The 18,209-nt window shown below is 43.3% G+C and overlaps 1 protein-coding gene across 2 annotated transcripts in view; it reads right to left on the bottom strand.

Annotated features, from left to right (window-relative positions):
- Positions 1–207: 207 nt before the first annotated feature.
- LOC126278155 (dipeptidyl aminopeptidase-like protein 6) overlaps positions 208–18,209 on the bottom strand; it is a 752,824-nt gene continuing 734,822 nt past the window's right edge. For both annotated transcript variants that reach the window (XM_049978055.1, XM_049978056.1), the window contains exon 16: positions 208–883. In XM_049978055.1, the coding sequence (XP_049834012.1) occupies positions 737–883 (147 nt within the window). In that variant the 3' untranslated portion in view covers positions 208–736. The remainder of the gene's footprint in view (positions 884–18,209) is intronic.

Below are 18,209 nucleotides of genomic sequence, written 5' to 3'. Positions count from 1 at the left end.
ACTGTATTCAAATTGATGGAAAAATCCTCATATTTCCTGCACAAAGTACCCATATATTTTGTTTACTAACAATGGTGAACGCTATTCCATCTGAGAGTTAAATATTTTATAATTATTGACTCTAAAGGATACCCGAGTGAAAGCTAGTAAAAATAATCTCTTATAAAAACATTGATTCTGGTGGAATTACCTTAAAATGTTTGCCACTTACGGTTTTCTCGTTTATTTCGGAAAATAGCTTTCATTTTTATCAAATTTTGTTTCTACAGTGCTGTAATTATTAATAATTATTAAGATTACATTAGTTTGCCTAATTTCTCATTACAGATCAAGTGAAATAAGTCTCATGCTTATTCCAGTGCACCGGGTATTACAAAAAACAGTTGCATATCAAATGAAAGTTCGAGATTATTTGGATGTCGCTATCACATGGTGACAGTTCACCTACAACACTACGACTACACTGTCTCGTCATATTACTGGTAACATGAATACTGAACCAACAGATAGGCTTATCAGTGAAGTAACAGGTAAAACGGCCGTTCTGAGTCCTTCTGTTACCGCAAAAATACGAAACGACTCTAAGGAGCAAGGCAGAATAATGGCACATAGTACCGGAAGAAAAAGAACTACTTTGCGATCGGTGGACTTCGCCTCCTCAGTGGACGCCATCCAGCGACTGCTGTTCCAGGGGGTTGTGCGTCTGAACATGTTGCGTGGTGCTGTGGCTGAACGCTCAGTCGCCAGAGGTGCCTCCATTCCTCAGACCAGCCTTCAGGTCTGGTGGTACTTGCTTCCGGAAGCAGTCGTCCAGGAAGTTAGCCATCGAGCGGTACAAATGGCGTTTAACGCCACCGAGGGTGTGGCTCTCGTCGGGGTACACCTGGGAAGAAATCGACAATGAATTAAACTCTTGTCACATTGAAATAAAGCGATTAATTAATAAACGGAAGGTGAGAAAAACTACAATGCACCACAAACAATAACACAGACTATAGATGTAAAATTAGCGAATTCTCCCAATAAATGGAACACGTTAATCATGTAACTCAATCAACTTTTCTTTTGGTTCTTCTTGTTATTCCAATAGCCTTTCATTCTTTCCGAGAATGCTTGTTTACATATTTCCGACCAATTTGGTCTGTACTTTTTTTTTTCAAAGTGTTGAGTTCTTAAGTGATGTAACTTTCGTTGATCGCTTGTAGAGAAGGATGAGGTCTTCCACTGTTTTGATGACTTTTATTTGAAATTTCTCTCAGTCACCTGCAAGTTATTCTTCACACTTTTCTGTTATTTTAGAGGCCTTGATTTTGTATAGAGGAAATTTTGGGATCACCGGTGTTTTCCTGTTGAACTTCCTTTTGGGTGAGAATTTAATTTTGATTATTGTTAAATAATGATCCGAAACAATGGTTGAACCTATGTGTACGTGCACATCGTGAATTTCTTTTTGGCAGTCGTACGGTACTGCCCCATGGTCAGTCTGAATTTCCCCTACATGATATATAGGTCATTGTCCTGTTTTTTTGTTTTACGGGCCTTTTCAGGAGTGAAGTTAATATAACTTTAAACTGTTTTGTTAGCATAACTCAACGAGCTGCGTGCCACTCTTGTTGGTGAACTTGTGAGCGGGATCGTTTCTCACAGTCTTCTTGTACTTACGTTCCCTGCCAATCTAGGAGTTAAAATCATCGAGTAGAATTTTCACATTATCTTTTGGAATTTTGACCATCTCTGTTACACGTTCTTCCCAGAACCCTTCTTGGGATCTTTTTTATTGTGACCGTTTGTTGGTGCATGTACATTAATACAGATGTAGTTGTGGTTTGAGTGTTAGATTCTTAAGGAAACAAGTCGGTTGTTCATGAGTTTCACATATTTCATTGAGTCCAAAAACTTTTGTCTAAAACAAAGGTCATACCAAATGTTGCTACCACTTTGCAATTTTCCTGTTTGTTCCACTTTTGAATATTCTGTAATTATTACAGTCTATTGTGTCTGAATCTATGAATCGTGTTTCTTGTTGGGAGGGAATTTGAATATTCTGTTTCATGAATTCTTTTGTGAGATGGTGTAATGTTTCTGCTCGAATGAGTGGTTGAATGTTGAAAGTGCCAATGCAGTGTGTGCTTTTCCTGGAAGTTTGGAAGGTTACCAGAACACTTAGACTTGCTCTGCGTATGAGTCCAAGCTGCTCAGAATCCGAATGCTTGGTTGCTACTTTGGGGGGGGGGGGGGGGTGGAAGGTCTACCTGGGGTAATCCTGTTTATAATATATCTGTATATACGTAGAATGAATCACCTGAAACTTGTACCACAAATATCGCGGAAATGGAAAGTGCTATTGATGCGCGGTATTCATAGAGTGAATCTGTACTCAGGCTCTCGTATTGTTAGCCTATACAAAAACAATAATAAAACCTAAAAGGGAAGTTTCAGTGGAAACATATACTTTTTTAATTGGAACAATGACTACTGACATTAACAAACTAAGATCAGGGTAAATGAGCATGCCAGTGGTCTTTGGTGCAGGATTCTAATGTAAGCCGTTTAAGAGATATCGTATTTTGTAAAGTTCTCACAGCTACACTTCTACAATACCTGTGGTGGCACACACCATAAAATGCTGCGTTCATCGGCAGTGCACGCTTCCAGTCCAGCATGGAACAACTGCTACACAGTTGCTAGCCTTACACCAGAGATGTCCGAGCAGGCTGCAGTAATAGATCGCTGCATATCATCGGGTGTAGGTGGGATGATCTTGTAGACAGCGTCTGTAAGCTTTGCCTACAGATAAAAAATCTAAGGACGTCGAATCTGGGGAGTGGACCGGCCAAGGTAAAGGTTCTCTGTGTCCAATCCAACAGTTTTGAAACGGTTTGTAATGACATGCTGCAGTCCTTCATGCACTATGGGCTGGACAGACATCGCGTTGGTACCACAGGTACCTCCTAGTCTGCAGAGGAACTTCTTCTAGCAACCGTGGCAGACAATCTGTTAGGAGGCGGCGATTCTTGTGCACATTCATTGTTCCTTCTATAAAAAAAGGGGCTTGTGATGTAACGGTTCACCATCCATCCCCACACCACACGTTTACACTACATGGATGCTGACATCCCTCCTGATGAAGCCGATCAGGATTGTCAACAGACTAGTAGTGCATGTTTCGGCGGTTTGCCTGGCCATGATTGGTAAATGTGGTTTCATCACTAAACAAAACACGTGATACACCTGGAATGAGAGAGATGTGATAGGGAGGGAAATTGCGTCGATGAACAGTGCGTTGGACACTTGCCTGACTCTGCCACATCCTCTTGTGATTTCGCGGGAGCTAACGTGCGGATCATCTGCAAAAGCAGCAAGAGCATTAATTTCCCCTTCTGTCGTCACTTTTTTCCTTCTGTTACGTTACACAGTTGTTAAACTACCACTTTGACGAAAATGGTTGAAGAGGTTGATAAACAGCTGCCGAGATGTTTGATTATTACTGGTATATCTTGCCGCATACGCCCTACAAGAAGAACTGCATTCTTCCTACACTCTCCATATACCATGAGCATGTCGGCTTTTTCAGCATGGGTAAATCCCATCATCCACCAACGACCTACTGCATGGACTGTCACACACTAACTGACAAGCAAATTGCAACGCACTCAAGAAACTCATAAGCATAATGTAAGCGAACATAACAACATCGTATCTAGAAACTTCACCAGTTGAATGGCACAAACATATGTCTGTGTGGAAACTTTTCAGAATATGGTAACTTGTAAACGGTTCGCACTAGATCCTGCTAAAAACACCACCGATGTTTTAATTTAACCTGCTTTTAAAATGATGAGCCAAAGAAACTGGAATAACTGTCTAATATCGTGTAGGGCCCCCGTAAGCACACAGAACCGCCGCAACACGACGTGGCATGCTCTCGACTAACGTCTCAATCAGTGCTGAAGGGAGTTGACACCACGAATTCATCTGGGCTCTCCATAAATTCGTAAGAGTAATGAGGGGGTACATTTCTCTTCAGAACAGCACGTTGCAAGGCATCCCTGATATGATCTGGGGAGTTTGGAGGCCAACGGAGGTGTTTAAACTCAGAAGAGTGTTCCTGGAGCTACTCTGTAGCAATTCTGGATGTGTGGGAGGTCGCATTGTGCTGCTGAAGTTGGCCAAGTGCCTCGAAATGCACAATGGACATGAATGGATGAAGGTGATTGGACAGGATGCTTACGTACATGTCACCTGTCAGAGTCGTACCTAGACGTGTCGGGGTTTCCATATCACTCCATCTGCACACGCACCACTCGATTACAGACCCTCCACTAGCTTCAAAATCCCCCTGCTGACATGCAGAGTCCATGGATTTATGAGGTTGTCTCCATACCCGTACACATCCCTCAGCTTGATACAATTTCGAACGAGACTCGTCCGACGAGGCAAAATGTTCCCAGTCATCAACGGTCCAATTTCGGTGTTGACGGGTCCAGTCGACGCGTAAAGCTTTGCGTCGTGCAGTCGTCAAGGGTACACGAGTAGACCTTCAGCTCCGAAAGCCCATATCGATGATGTTTCGTTGAATAGTTCGCACGCTGGCACTCGTTGATGGCGCAGCACTGAAATCTGCACCAATATGCGGACGAGTTGCAGTTCTGCCACGTTGAACGATTCTCTTCAGTCGTTGTGGGTCCCGTTCGTGCAGGATCTTTTTCTAGCCGCAGCGATGTCGGCCGTTTGTTGTTTTAACGGATCCCTGATATTCACGGTACATCCGGGAAATGGTCTTACGGGAAAATCCGTGCTTCATCGCTACGCCGGAGATACCGAGTCCCATCGCTCGTGTTCCGACTACAACATCACGTTGAAACTCGCTTAAATCTTGATAATCTGCCATTGTAGCAGCAGTAACCTATGTAAGAAGTGCGCCAGGCTCTTGTCTTATATAGGCGTTGCTGACTGCAGTGCTGTGTTCTGCTTCTTTACATATATCTCTCATTAACAAACGGCCACAACGCCCATACAGTACTAGGGACAGAAAGTTGGCTGAAACCAGACGTAAACAGTAATGAAATTCTAAACTCAAATTGGAATGTATACCGCAGAGACAGGCTGGACAGTGAAGGGCGTGTTTATAGCGATAAGAAGTGCAATAGTATCGAAGGAAATTGACGGAGATCCGAAATGTGAAATAATTTGGGTGAAGGTCACGGTTAAAGCAGGCTCAGACATGGTAACTGGGTGTCTCTATAGGCTCCCTGGCTCAGCAGCTGTTGTGGCTGAGCACCTGAAGGATAATTTGGAAAATATTTCGAGTAGATTTCCTCACCATGTTATAATTTTGGGTGGAGATTTTAATTTACCGGATATAGACTGGGAGACTCAAACGTTCATAACGGGGGCAGGGACAAAGAATCCAGTGAAATTTTTTAAAGTGCTTTATCTGAAAACTACTTTGAGCAGTTAAACAGAGAACCGACTCGTGGCGATAACATATTAGACCTTCTGATGACAAACAGACCCGAACTATTTAAAACAGTTAACGCAGAACAGGGAATCAGCGATCATAAAGCGGTTACTGCATCGATGATTTCAGCCGTAAATAGAAATATTAAAAAAGATAGGAAGATTTTTCTGTTCAGAAAAAGTGACAAAAAGAAGATTACAGAGTACCTGACGGCGCAACACAAAAGTTTTGTCTAAAGTACAGATAGTGTTGAGGATCAGTGGACAAAGTTCAAAACCATCGTACAATATGCGTTAGATGAGTATGTGCCAAGCAAGATCGCAAGAGATGGAAAAGAGCCACCGTGGTACAACAATCGAGTTAGGAAACTGCTGCGGAAGCAAAGGGAACTTCACAGCAAACATAAAAATAGCCAAAGCCTTGCAAACAAACAAAAAATACGCGAAGCGAAATGTAGTGTGAGGAGGGCTATGCGAGAGGCATTCAATGAATTCGAAAGTAAAGTTCTATGTACTGACTTGGCAGAAAATCCTAAGAAATTTTGGTCTTATGTCAAAGCGGTAGGTGGATCAAAACAAAATGTCCAGACACTCTGTGATCAAAATGATACTGAAACAGAGGATGACAGACTAAAGGCCGAAATACTAAATGTCTTTTTCCAAAGCTGTTTCACAGAGGAAGACTGCAGTAGTTCCTTCTCTAGATTGGCTCGCAGTTGACAAAATGGTAGATATCGAAATAGACGACAGAGGGATAGAGAAACAATTAAAATCTCTCAAAAGAGGAAAGGCCGCTGGACCTGATGGGATACCAGTTCGATTTTACACAGAGTACTCGAAGGAACGTGCCCCCCCCCCCCCCCCCCCTTCTTGCAGCGGTGTACCATGGGTCTCTAGAAGAGCGTAACGTTCCATAGGATTGGAAAAGGGCACAGGTCATCCCCGCTTTCAAGAAGGGACGTCGAACAGATGTGCAGAACTATAGACCTATATGTATAACGTCGATAAGTTGTAGAATTTTGGAACACGTATTATGTTCGGGTATAATTACTTTTCTGGAGACTAGAAATCTACTCTGTAGGAATCAGCATGGATTTCGAAAAAGACGGTCGTGTGAAACCCAGCTCGCGCTATTCGTCCACGAGACTCAGAGGGCCATAGACACGGTAGATGACGTGTTTCTTGACTTCAGCAAGGCGTTCGATACAGTTCCCCACAGTCGTTTAATGAACAAAGTAATAGCATATGGACTATCAGACCAACTGTGTGATTGGATTGAAGAGCTGCTAGATAACAGAACGCAGCATGTCATTCTGAATGGAGAGAAGTCTTCCGAAGTAAGAGTGATTTCAGGTGTGCCGCAGGGGAGTGCCATAGGACCGTTGTTATTCACAGTATACATAAATGACCTTGTCGATGTCATCGGAAGTTCACTGAGGCTTTTTGCAGATGATGCTGTGGCGTATCGAGAGGTTGTAACAATGGAAAATTGTACTGAAATGCAGGAGGATCTGCAGCGAATTGACGCATGATGCAGGGAATGGCAATTGAATCTCAATGTAAACAAGTGTAATGTGCTGTGAATACATAGAGAGAAAGATCCCTTATCATTTAGCTACAATATAGCAGGTCAGCAACTGGAAGCAGTTAATTCCATAAATTATTTGGGGGTACGCATTAGAAGTGATTTAAAATGGAATGATCATATAAAGTTGATCGTGGGTAAAGCAGATGCCAGACTGAGATTCATTGGAAGAATCCTAAGGAAATGCAATCCAAAAACAATGGAAGTAGATTACAGTACGCTTGTTCGCCCACTGCTTGAATGCTGCTCACCCGTGTTAGATCCGTACCAGATGGTGTTGATAGAAGGGATAGAGAAGATCCAACGGAGGGCAACGCGCTTCGTTACAGGATCATTTAGTAATCGCGAAAGCGTTACGGAGATGATAGATAAACTCCAGTGGAAGACTCTGCAGGAGAGACGCTAAGTAGCTCGGTACGGGCTTTTGTTAAAGTTTCGAGAACATACCTTCACTGAGGAGTAAAGCAGTAAATTGCTCCTTCCTACTATATTTCGCGAAGAGACCATGAGGATGAAATCAGAGAGATTAGAGCCCACACAGAAGCATACCGAGAATCCTTCTTTCCACGAACAATACGAGACTGGAATAGAAGGGAGAACCTATAGAGGTACTCAGGGTACCCTCCGCCACACACCGTCAGGTGGCTTGCGGAGTATGGATGTAGATGTAGATGTAGATATCTCTATTTCAATACGCATGCCTATACCAGTTTCTTTGGCGCTTCATTATAGTTTGTTAGCTCAGCAGGCATTTTTCTATTTGAAATAGTGTGTGTTTGCACAAGAAATACAGTTTCTAAATATTATTACAATCTATTTATTGGCGAACAATTCGAGACCCTGACTAGCAATCCATTCTGAGAAAACCGCCAATTTTCCATTTCCACAGTATGTGCGGTGCAAGTTTTTTTTTGTGATTCACCCTAACGGTAGATTATAAAGTGCAATTAAGGACCAACAACTTTTCGTTGAACATTGTCACAGACGATGAATCATGTTTATCCCTTCGAATCGCACACCACCTCTCCTCCGAAGAAAAAGTTCAAAGGCGTGTAGTCAGCCTGTCAAGTCATGGTGACATTCTGGGAATCAAAAGGCTTATTCTGTTTTACGTCCTCCCTCGTGGTGCAACGATCAGCTCTAAAGTTTATTGTGCTACTCTCAGGGAACTGAAGAAACGACTTTAGTGTATTCGTCACCACAAAAATACAAATTAATCTCTCCTTCTTCAAGACAAGTCTGCGCATCAGAGAGAGCTAACAAACTCTCATTGAACTGTTCTTCCTCATCCACTCTCCAGCGGGAATTCCGCGCCTTCCGACCATATGTTTGGTCCAACAAAGGATGCACTTCGTTGGAAGCAGTGTGTGGTTGGTGGGAGGTTATTCATGCTGTAAGACGTTCGCTTCGACGTCCACCAGTAAAGTCGTGAAGCGCAGAAACACAAGTCCTCAAAGTAAGGTGGCTTAAGGCCGTCCCACTGTACAGAGATTTTGTTGAACAATTGGATTTTGCAGCCAAAAGAGTGGGGAAGAATGTGGTGTACTGGAATCCTGAGTAAAACCAGCCTGCGCTCAGAAAAAAATGTGTTGCGTTAGTTATTGAATGGCACTCGCATAAGTAGAGAGAGAGAGAGAGAGAGAGAGAGAGAGAGAGAGAGAGAGAGAGAGTGTCAAAGTCCTCATATCCAACGTCTGTGGGTGATAAATCACGTTAGGGGAACAAATTTTGTAAGAGATAAATGTTCGCTGATACTTCACAGCAACGATAGACACCCTTGTGTATTGGTTATGCTCTGAAAGGCGGTATGGAGTAGGCACTCTGCAGGATACACATACCTAGAGTGTTGACTATAATCCAGTCATCTGCTATGTATGAAAACGGGTAGGCCCAGCACCCGCTTGGAGACGCTCACAGTTAATAAAACTTTTTAAAGCCAAGGTTGGATAAATATTTCTTTCTTTAAAACAACTGGCTTCAAAATACTTTGCTTTATCTTCAGGATTCAAAAATTTATGTTACAGACCGTGTACTTTTTGAGCTGGACATCACCCCGAGTTGTCAAAATGAACATATATTATAATATAAATTTCTGAATGACAGCAAAGTATGTCGACATAGGTTGGTTGTAAATAAAGAAATATTTATGCGACCTTAACCTTAGTACACCGAGTGAAACAGATCGATACTTCTAATTTTTCAGCATGCGAAAATTAACGTACACTTAACCTTTTCTGGTAGAAAATTAGTCTACCAATTTGTTGGGGTAGGTGGTATGCAGCACACGTGATTAGTAGACCTTACTAGTTAGGTGAAACCTGGCTGTTCCTAGGAATACTAAAGGACACCTGTTGTCGCCAGGAAACGTCAGCGGACATTGTCATGACATGATGCATCACAGCTACACATTTGATTGAAAGAGTTTGGCACACCATATCAACACTGAGGAGCCAAAGCAACTGGTACACGTGCCTAATATCGTGTAGGGGCCCCGCAAGCACGCGGAAGTGCCGTAACACAATGTGGCATGGTCTCGACTAGTGTCTGAAGTAGTGCTGGAAAGGAGTTGACACCATGAATCCTGCAGGGCTGTCCATAAATCGGTAAGAGTACTTTTCTGAACAGCACGTTGCAAGGCATCCCAGATATGCTCAATAATGATCATGTCTGGGGAGTTTGTAGGACAACAGAAGTATTTAAACTCAGAAGAGTGTTCCTGGAGCTATGCTGTAGCAAGTTCTGGACGTGTGGACTGTTGCATTGCCCTGCTGGAATTGTCCAAGTCCGTCGGAATGCACAATGGACATAAATTTATGCAGATGATCAGACAGGATGTTTATGTACGTGTCACCTGCCAGAATCGTATCTAGACGTGTCAGTGGTTCCATATCACTCCAACTGCACACGCCCCACATCATTACAGAGCCTCCATCAGCCTGAACATTCCCTTACTGACATGGAGGGTCCATGGATTCATGCGGTTGTCGCCATACCCGTACACGTCCATCCATTTGAAACGAGACTCGTCCGAGCAGGAAACATGTTTTCATTCATCAACAGTCCAATGTCGATGTTGACGGGTCCAGGCGAGGCGTAAAGCTTTGTATCGTGCTGTCATCAAGGGTACACGAGTCGGCCTTCGGTTCCAAAAGCCCATATTGACCATGTTTCATTAAATGGTTCGCACGCTGACACTTGCTAATGGCTCAGCATTGAAATCTACAGCAATTTGCGGAAAGGTTGCACTTCTGCCACGTTGAACGATTCTCTTCAGTCGTCGTTGGTCCCGTTCTTGCAGGATCTCCGACTATAACTCCACATTAGAGCTCAATCTGGATAACATGTCATTCTAGCAGCAGTGACCGATCTAACAAATGCTCGAGACACTTGTCTGTTATAGGTGTCTCCGAGGGCAGCGCCGTATTCTGCCTGTTTACATATCTCTGTATTTGAATACGCATACTTATACCAGTTTCTTTGGCGTTTCCAAGTATATTATTTTTTACTCGTTAAGGTCTTTGATTTGCTTCCATCTGCACCAGCTAGGATCATTGGCTCCTGAAGCAAACATCAATCCGTTCTCGCAACTTAAGTCACAGAGAAAGTTATTTATTTGGAGAATCTTTATTTGTGAAGACTTTAAACTTGATTTGCTGTCAGACAATAGTGATAGATGGCATCTGGACGTACTGATGTGCAGCTTTGGATTACTTGGTGCACTTAAATTCCTTATGAGGACTGAAGAATATAGTGCAACTGCTATTGACAGTTTCGTTTTAGACACAACGCCGTACTGTGATTTACCTGTAAAACTTATAGTTATTATTTATAAGGCCGACATGGCAAAAAAATTAACAACAATATTTACTGACCATTGGGGAATAGATCACGGAAGAAAACTACTGACTGACAGAATCATAGGCGATGAGTAGATCAGAGTGTTTAGAGAGAAATTGCGGGACGTTGGGGACAAATTTAGAAAGCAAACAGCGCGTATGCTAAATTTCTATCGTTCTTTATTTCCACATCACCGATCGTTCTATATTCCCACATCACCGACTGCACAGTCAACAGAAATAAAATCCCTAGGGAGACTAGAAAATTCATCACGTCACTATAAATCAGTAATTCTGCTTGCTATGATAATGTTTCCTGCTGAATATTAAAATCCTGTCCTGACTTGATAGAATTACTATGACTATATTTGTAATCAATCAGTGACTTGAGGAACATGTCGGTTACATTTACAAATGCTGTAGTAACACCTACTTGCTACATAAAACTGGAGATAAGCAAACTATGCCTAAAAAGAGACCGGTTTCACTCCTTCCTGTCTTTTCAAAAATGTTTTGGAGCACTCTGACGGTGGGGAGCGGGGAGGTAGACAGAAAAAAAGAGAGAAATTTTGGCACTTTTTCAGTGTTTTGCTTCTTTTTCCTCTTGCGTTCCACGCACTTAGACTTTTCTTGTAGAGCGCTAATTTTCTACAATTTTTGCATATTAAACGTCTTTTTACTCCATATTCTTAACAAGATTGTCCATGGACAGCAAATTTTGGCCCCCTCCATATTCCACCACTGCCTCAGCTGTTGTTAAAAATGGGACTTCATATGGTATTCTGGTGCCCTTGTTGTGCCATGGATTCAGTAATTCAGCATTTTTATCCTAACGAAATACTTCACTAACGGTGAACAGATTTTAGAATGGATTCTGCACATGGCAAGTAAATACACTCCTGGAAATGGAAAAAAGAACACATTGACACCGGTGTGTCAGACCCACCATACTTTCTCCGGACACTGCGAGAGGGCTGTACAAGCAATGATCACACGCACGGCACAGCGGACACACCACGAACCGCGGTGTAGGCCTTCGAATGGCGCTAGCTGCGCGGCATTTGTGCACCGCCGCCGTCAGTGTCAGCCAGTTTGCCGTGGCATAAGGAGCTCCATCGCAGTCTTTAACACTGGTAGCATGCCGCGGCAGCGTGGACGTGAACCGTATGTGCAGTTGACGGACTTTGAGCGAGGGCGTATAGTGGGCATGCGGGAAGCCGGGTGGACGTACCGCCGAATTGCTCAACACGTGGGGCGTGAGGTCTCCACAGTACATCGATGTTGTCGCCAGTGGTCGGCGGAAGGTGCCCGTCGACCTGGGACCGGACCGCAGCGACGCACGGATGCACGCCAAGACCGTAGGATCCTACGCAGTGCCGTAGGGGACCGCACCGCCACTTCCCAGCAAATTAGGGACACTGTTGCTCCTGGGGTATCGGCGAGGACCATTCGCAACCGTCTCCATGAAGCTGGGCTACGGTCCCGCACACCGTTAGGCCGTCTTCAGCTCACGCCCCAACATCGTGCAGCCCGCCTCCAGTGGTGTCGCGACAGGCGTGAATGGAGGGACGAATGGAGACGTGTCGTCTTCAGCGATGACAGTCGCTTCTGCCTTGGTGCCAATGATGGTCGTATGCGTGTTTGGCGCCGTGCAACTGAGCGCCACAATCAGGACTGCATACGACCGAGGCACACAGGGCCAACACCCGGCATCATGGTGTGGGGAGCGATCTCCTACACTGGCCGTACACCTCTGGTGATCGTCGAGGGGACACTGAATAGTGCACGGTACATCCAAACCGTCATCGAACCCATCGTTCTACCATTCCTAGACCGGCAAGGGAACTTGCTGTTCCAACAGGACAATGCACGTCCGCATGTATCCCGTGCTACCCAACGTGCTCTAGAAGGTGTAAGTCAACTACCCTGGCCAGCAAGATCTCCGGATCTGTCCCCCATTGAGCATGTTTGGGACTGGATGAAGCGTCGTCTCACGCGGTGTGCACGTTCAGCACGAACGCTGGTCCAACTGAGGCGCAAGGTGGAAATGGCATGGCAAGCCGTTCCACAGGACTACATCCAGCATCTCTACGATCGTCTCCACGGGAGAATAGCAGCCTGCATTGCTGCGAAAGGTGGATATACACTGTACTAGTGCCGACATTGTGCATGCTCTGTTGCCTGTGTCTATGTGCCTGTGGTTCTGTCAGTGTGATCATGTGATGTATCTGACCCCAGGAATATGTCAATAAAGTTTCCCCTTCCTGGGACAATGAATTCACCGTGTTCTTATTTCAATTTCCAGGAGTGTAAATGATTTCATACTCCCATTCAGAAGGTCATTTGAACTGTGCTAGCAGTGCACATTTGGACAACAAGAACCCGATCAGCATAAATGTCAAAATGTATCTTCAGAAATTTGACTACTTCGTTTCTAATGAACACTGCATTATACGACCTACTGCAGAATTATGATCGGGGACCTAACAGTGTATCACTATAAAACAGGTACTGATGAGAATGACGAAGAGTTATGGATAGCTGTCTGATGATAACTGCATAACGGATAGTTTTATGTCTTGATGGGCTTTAAGCATGCTATGCACCTAACATTTCCATAAACAAAAATGTTTACTGAGGTACGTTTGGGAACATTCCGTTTAACCATGGTTCCCTGTAAATCCACTGTCGATAGAAAAAAATTGTGACTCTAGTCTTGGTTGGATGTTCCCTGAAAATAGCAGACGAAATAAAATATAGTTAATTCTCCTACTCTTTTCCAATTAGTTTGCATTAAGAGGTAGTCTCATATTAATCTGTCATAAATGTTCAAATCTGATCTTTCAACCTTTCCACTGCGACTCTTCACTGACGACGGCATCCACAAGGATACAGAGTCAGCGTTGTAAGCAGAGTTCATTCGATACAGGAGGACGTGGCCCTTGCAATGCACAAATGTGTAGTAATTAACGATGTGTGCTTTCTACATAAAGATGTATGGAGGCAGATTGCAACGCATTTCCTTTGAAGCACTACATTTAGATATGTGATGTAAAGATACATTTGTTAAGTGCTAACTGTAGAAAATTATTCGTTTGTGCCAAGTACGAGATTTCTACTCTTTATCGACAGGTAGATCTTCGTTGGTTGTCACCAGGGGACAAGTTGAAAGTGGGGATTTGCAGGCGCACATGCGCAGGGTAGTGTCCTCTGGCGACAGTGCTCTAAGGGTGGTAACTAGCAGTGATGCTTTGGTCTAGAAGCGGTGTGGGCACTTTGTTCTCGGCAAGAACGCTCAGCTGTATTTCTGCCCTTGGCCTTGGTGGAGGGGAGGCCAGTGCAGCGTGGAAAGCACTTGGTAGCAGCAAGAAGGACTCAGTGTCCTGTCATGAGGCGTGATTCTTCCAGAGGGTTCGCTTGCGAGAGGCAGAGCAGACAGATTTACCTTTGCGGTGGCGTGACTTGGGAGGAGCCGTTGCGAGGGCAACAAGGCGGGTGCACCACATATTCAAGGCTGTGCTCGTTCTCGCTGTGCTTCATACTATAGTTTTGACCAACTTACTTCGAGCGAAATGCGTTGGTGTTAGAAGGGCTAGTATCTGTCTTTCTACGTAATTTCAAGAAGTTATTCGCTTTATTCTAGGCAGTCTATCAGTATGGATATTCTGGTTTCCAATCTGTTATATTGTGATTTACTAAGGGCTCACTGAGAGTGCAGCACTACGCACTGAAGTGCCAAAGAGTATGGGCATGCGTATCCAAATACAGAGATATGTAAACAGGCAGAATATGGCGCTGCGGTCGGCAACGACTGTATAAGACAACAAGTGTCTGGCGCAGTTGTTAGGTCGGTTACTGTAGCTACAATGGTAGGTTATCAAAATCTGAGTGAGTTTGAACGTGGTGTTATAGCCGGCGCACGAGCTATGGGACGCAGTATCTCGGAGGTAGCGATGAAGTGGGGATTTTCCCATACGACCAGGAATCCGGTAAAACAGCAAATCTCCGACATCGCTGTGGCCGGAAAAAGATCCTGCAAGAACGGGACCAACGGCGACTGAGGAGAATCGTTCAATGTGACAGAAGTACAACCTTCCGCAACATGTTGTGCGGGATTCTCGTTTCAAATTGTATCGAGCTGATAGACGTGTACGGGTATGGAACAATCTCATGAATCCACGGACCCTGCATGTCAGCAGGGGTATGTTCAAACTGGTGGAGGCTCTGTAATGGTGTGGAACGTGTGTAGTTGGAGCGATATGGGACATCTGATACATCTACATACGACTCTGACAACACGTACGTAAGCATCCTGTCTGGTCATCTGCATTCGTTCATGTGCAATGCGCATTCCGACGAACAAGGAAAATTCCAGTAGTACAATGCGACAACCCATACGTCCACAATTGCTACAGAGTGGTTCCAGGAACACTCTTCTGAGTTTAAACACTTCCGCTGCCCACCAAACTCCCCAGACGTGGACATTATTAACCATACCTGGGGTGCCCTGCAACATGCTGTTCAGAAGAGATCTCCACCCCCTCGAACTCTTACCGATTTATGGACAGCCCTGCAGGATTCATGGTGTCAATTCCCTCCAGCACTACTTCAGACAGTAGTTGAGTCCATGCCACGTCGTTTTGTGACACTTCTGCTTGCTAGCGGAGGCCCTACACGACATTAGGCAAGTGCATCTGTAGTCTTCGGCTTTTCAGTGTATAAGGCGTAGTTATAACATGTTTAATATCAAATAAAATGTGTTCTGCTGCCTTACACCTAAAAAAGCGTTGTCATTACTAACCGTTGCTGTGTAATTCTGAACCAAGTCACTGACTATTATTTGATGCTATTAAGTTACAGTACATATTAGTCAGTAGTTCTTGATTCTGTCCTGTAAAATATTCTGAGCTATTGGAAAATTATTTCAAGCAATGTGCGTTAAAGTTGGTGGCTCATTCAGCTACGGCAGCTGTGAAGTAATTCAAAGATTTTCTTCACGTTTTAAGTATTTCCGGCTGTTGAAGTAAGGCAGTGTTATTTTATTGTGGTTGTGTGTTACCTGTAATTGTACATATGGTGTGTTACAGGTTGCTTATTTATTGTACTAAAAAAGACTTGAAACTATAACCGCTTACAGGGATGCCGTGGTGTACGCCATAGCAAAACAAAGCTGGTTTGCTGTGAACGGACTGTTACTGGGTCTTACCATTGTACATGAGAGCTTGCAGGTCTGTTCTATATATTAAAATTATAAACCTGAATTTGTCTTTTTTTAAAAAAGAAAATCTTGTAAGTAGTGAAGACAATAATTGTTTTGTATATCTGAGGTATCAAGGGATCACCAATTTAGTACTTTAGGGCAGCGTGGAGGGTAAAAATCGTAGAGGGAGACCAAGAGATGAATATGAATATATTAAGCCGATTCAGAAGGATGCAGTACGTACTGGGAGATGAAGCAGCTTGCACAGGATAGAGTAGCATGGAAAGCTGCAGCAAACCAGTCTCAGGACAGAAGACCACATCAACAACAACAACAACAGTGAAGATTGATGCTTTTAAAATTCATGCTCTATCATTATCTGTAGAATTTATTTAAATAGCTTAAAGTTTTTAATAATCAGTTTAATAACGGCTTTTGATTGGAGTTGTTTTTAATTGAATTAGTTCTGGTCAAGATTATTGTTTCATATTGTCCATAGCGAATATGTTTTACTATAGAAGGTCAAATCTGTTTCCTCACTCTGGCTTTTAATATCTTTTAAATAAATTTGTTTGAATTGCTATGGTTTTTATTAAGGCCCAGCATCTTACCACTCCATTTCTAAATGGAAAAAGTTATAGGGAGAAATGTGACAAAACTTGTAAAATTTTGAGTTTTTTCGGGAGCCCTTAAACTAGTATTGGATTCTCGAGGTCTAAAACTTGGCTTATTCCCTACTCACCATCTAAATACATCATAATTAAAAGTTCACACAATTCGAACCTTTTGTGGGACCCATTATACCTACACCATATTTTCCAATTTCTAGTGTATCTGAAGGGTTTCGGAAAACTATTTGATATGTCTGAACGTAATCATGTTCAACTGACTGCTTTTAGGGAGACAAGAGAACATCTGAAAGGCTTGTTAGAAGCAGAGTAGCACGAGAGTCCTACTCTACGGTGTTTATACCGCAGTAATTGTTTTGTCACCATGCCTTTCAATTTTAGCACATTCCTCAGATAATTTTGCGTAACATTCCAATGCTAGTATCAGCTACCATTTATTTATCATTTTACTCGTCTATTTAAGACTTATGGCTTCCTTTAAAATCCTGTATTTCCATTTTCAAAAGGGAGAAATAAAACTATTCTTGCTTCAATATCTCCATTGATAAGTGAGTTAAGAGGTTTAAATATACAACATAATGTGCAATCATTCGCTGAAAACTTCGTTTCAGGGCTATATTCTGCACAGTTCATTCCTTCTTTATCTACAGATTTAACTTGAATCTGCTGCTTCCTGATAAACTCGATTGGACTTGTCGGACAGTATACAAATACACTATCTAATAAAAGTGTCTGGGCACCTGTATACACTCCTGTGTTCACAACTCACGAGAGACGGTCCCGCCAGTATAAAAGGAGGCAAAGAGTTTTATGTTGTCAGATGACAAGCTGCAACAACAGCTTCACTTCGCATAAGGAGTAGTCGTTGGACGTCATCTCAGTAACAGATCCATCAGGGGTATTTTCACCCATCTTCAGCCACCCAGCTCATTGGCTGGTGACGTGATAGTGAAGTGGAAAGTGAAGGAACAACCATTTCTAAACCAAGACCAGGTTGACCTCCTGATGGATGAAGGCGGTCGAGCATTCCTGAACATCCTTACAAAAAATCACATGAAATCAGCGGAAAGAATAACTCGTGAGATCCAAAGTAGTACCAACAGTCCAACTAGCACAATGCTGTGCAAAGAGAGTTAAAAGTGAAAGTGTGCAATGCTCATAAACCATGCACTTCTACCGTCAATGCTAAGCAACACTTCATCTGGTGTAAGGAGCGACGCTATTGGACAGTGGATGATTGCAAACTTGATCTCAAGTGATGAACCGATGGAAGGGCTTAGGTTAGGCACATGCCTGGAGAACAATATCTGCCATCATGTGCAGTGTCATTAGTGAAGTAGGAAGAAATGGTACTATGGTATGGAGGTAGTTTCGTGACCAGAGCGCAGTTCTGTAATTGTGCTTAAGTTATCGCTAAATGCGAAAGTATTTGAGAAAATTTTTACAGCATTGTGTATTGTGTGCAGTAGAGGAAAAATTCGATGCTTGTGTGTATCAGC

This window comes from Schistocerca gregaria, chromosome 6, assembly GCF_023897955.1.
Source record: "Schistocerca gregaria isolate iqSchGreg1 chromosome 6, iqSchGreg1.2, whole genome shotgun sequence".
NCBI lineage: Eukaryota > Metazoa > Arthropoda > Insecta > Orthoptera > Acrididae > Schistocerca > Schistocerca gregaria.
The sequence above is the reverse complement of the archived record's forward strand: the minus strand, read 5'-3'. Positions and strand labels throughout refer to the sequence as shown.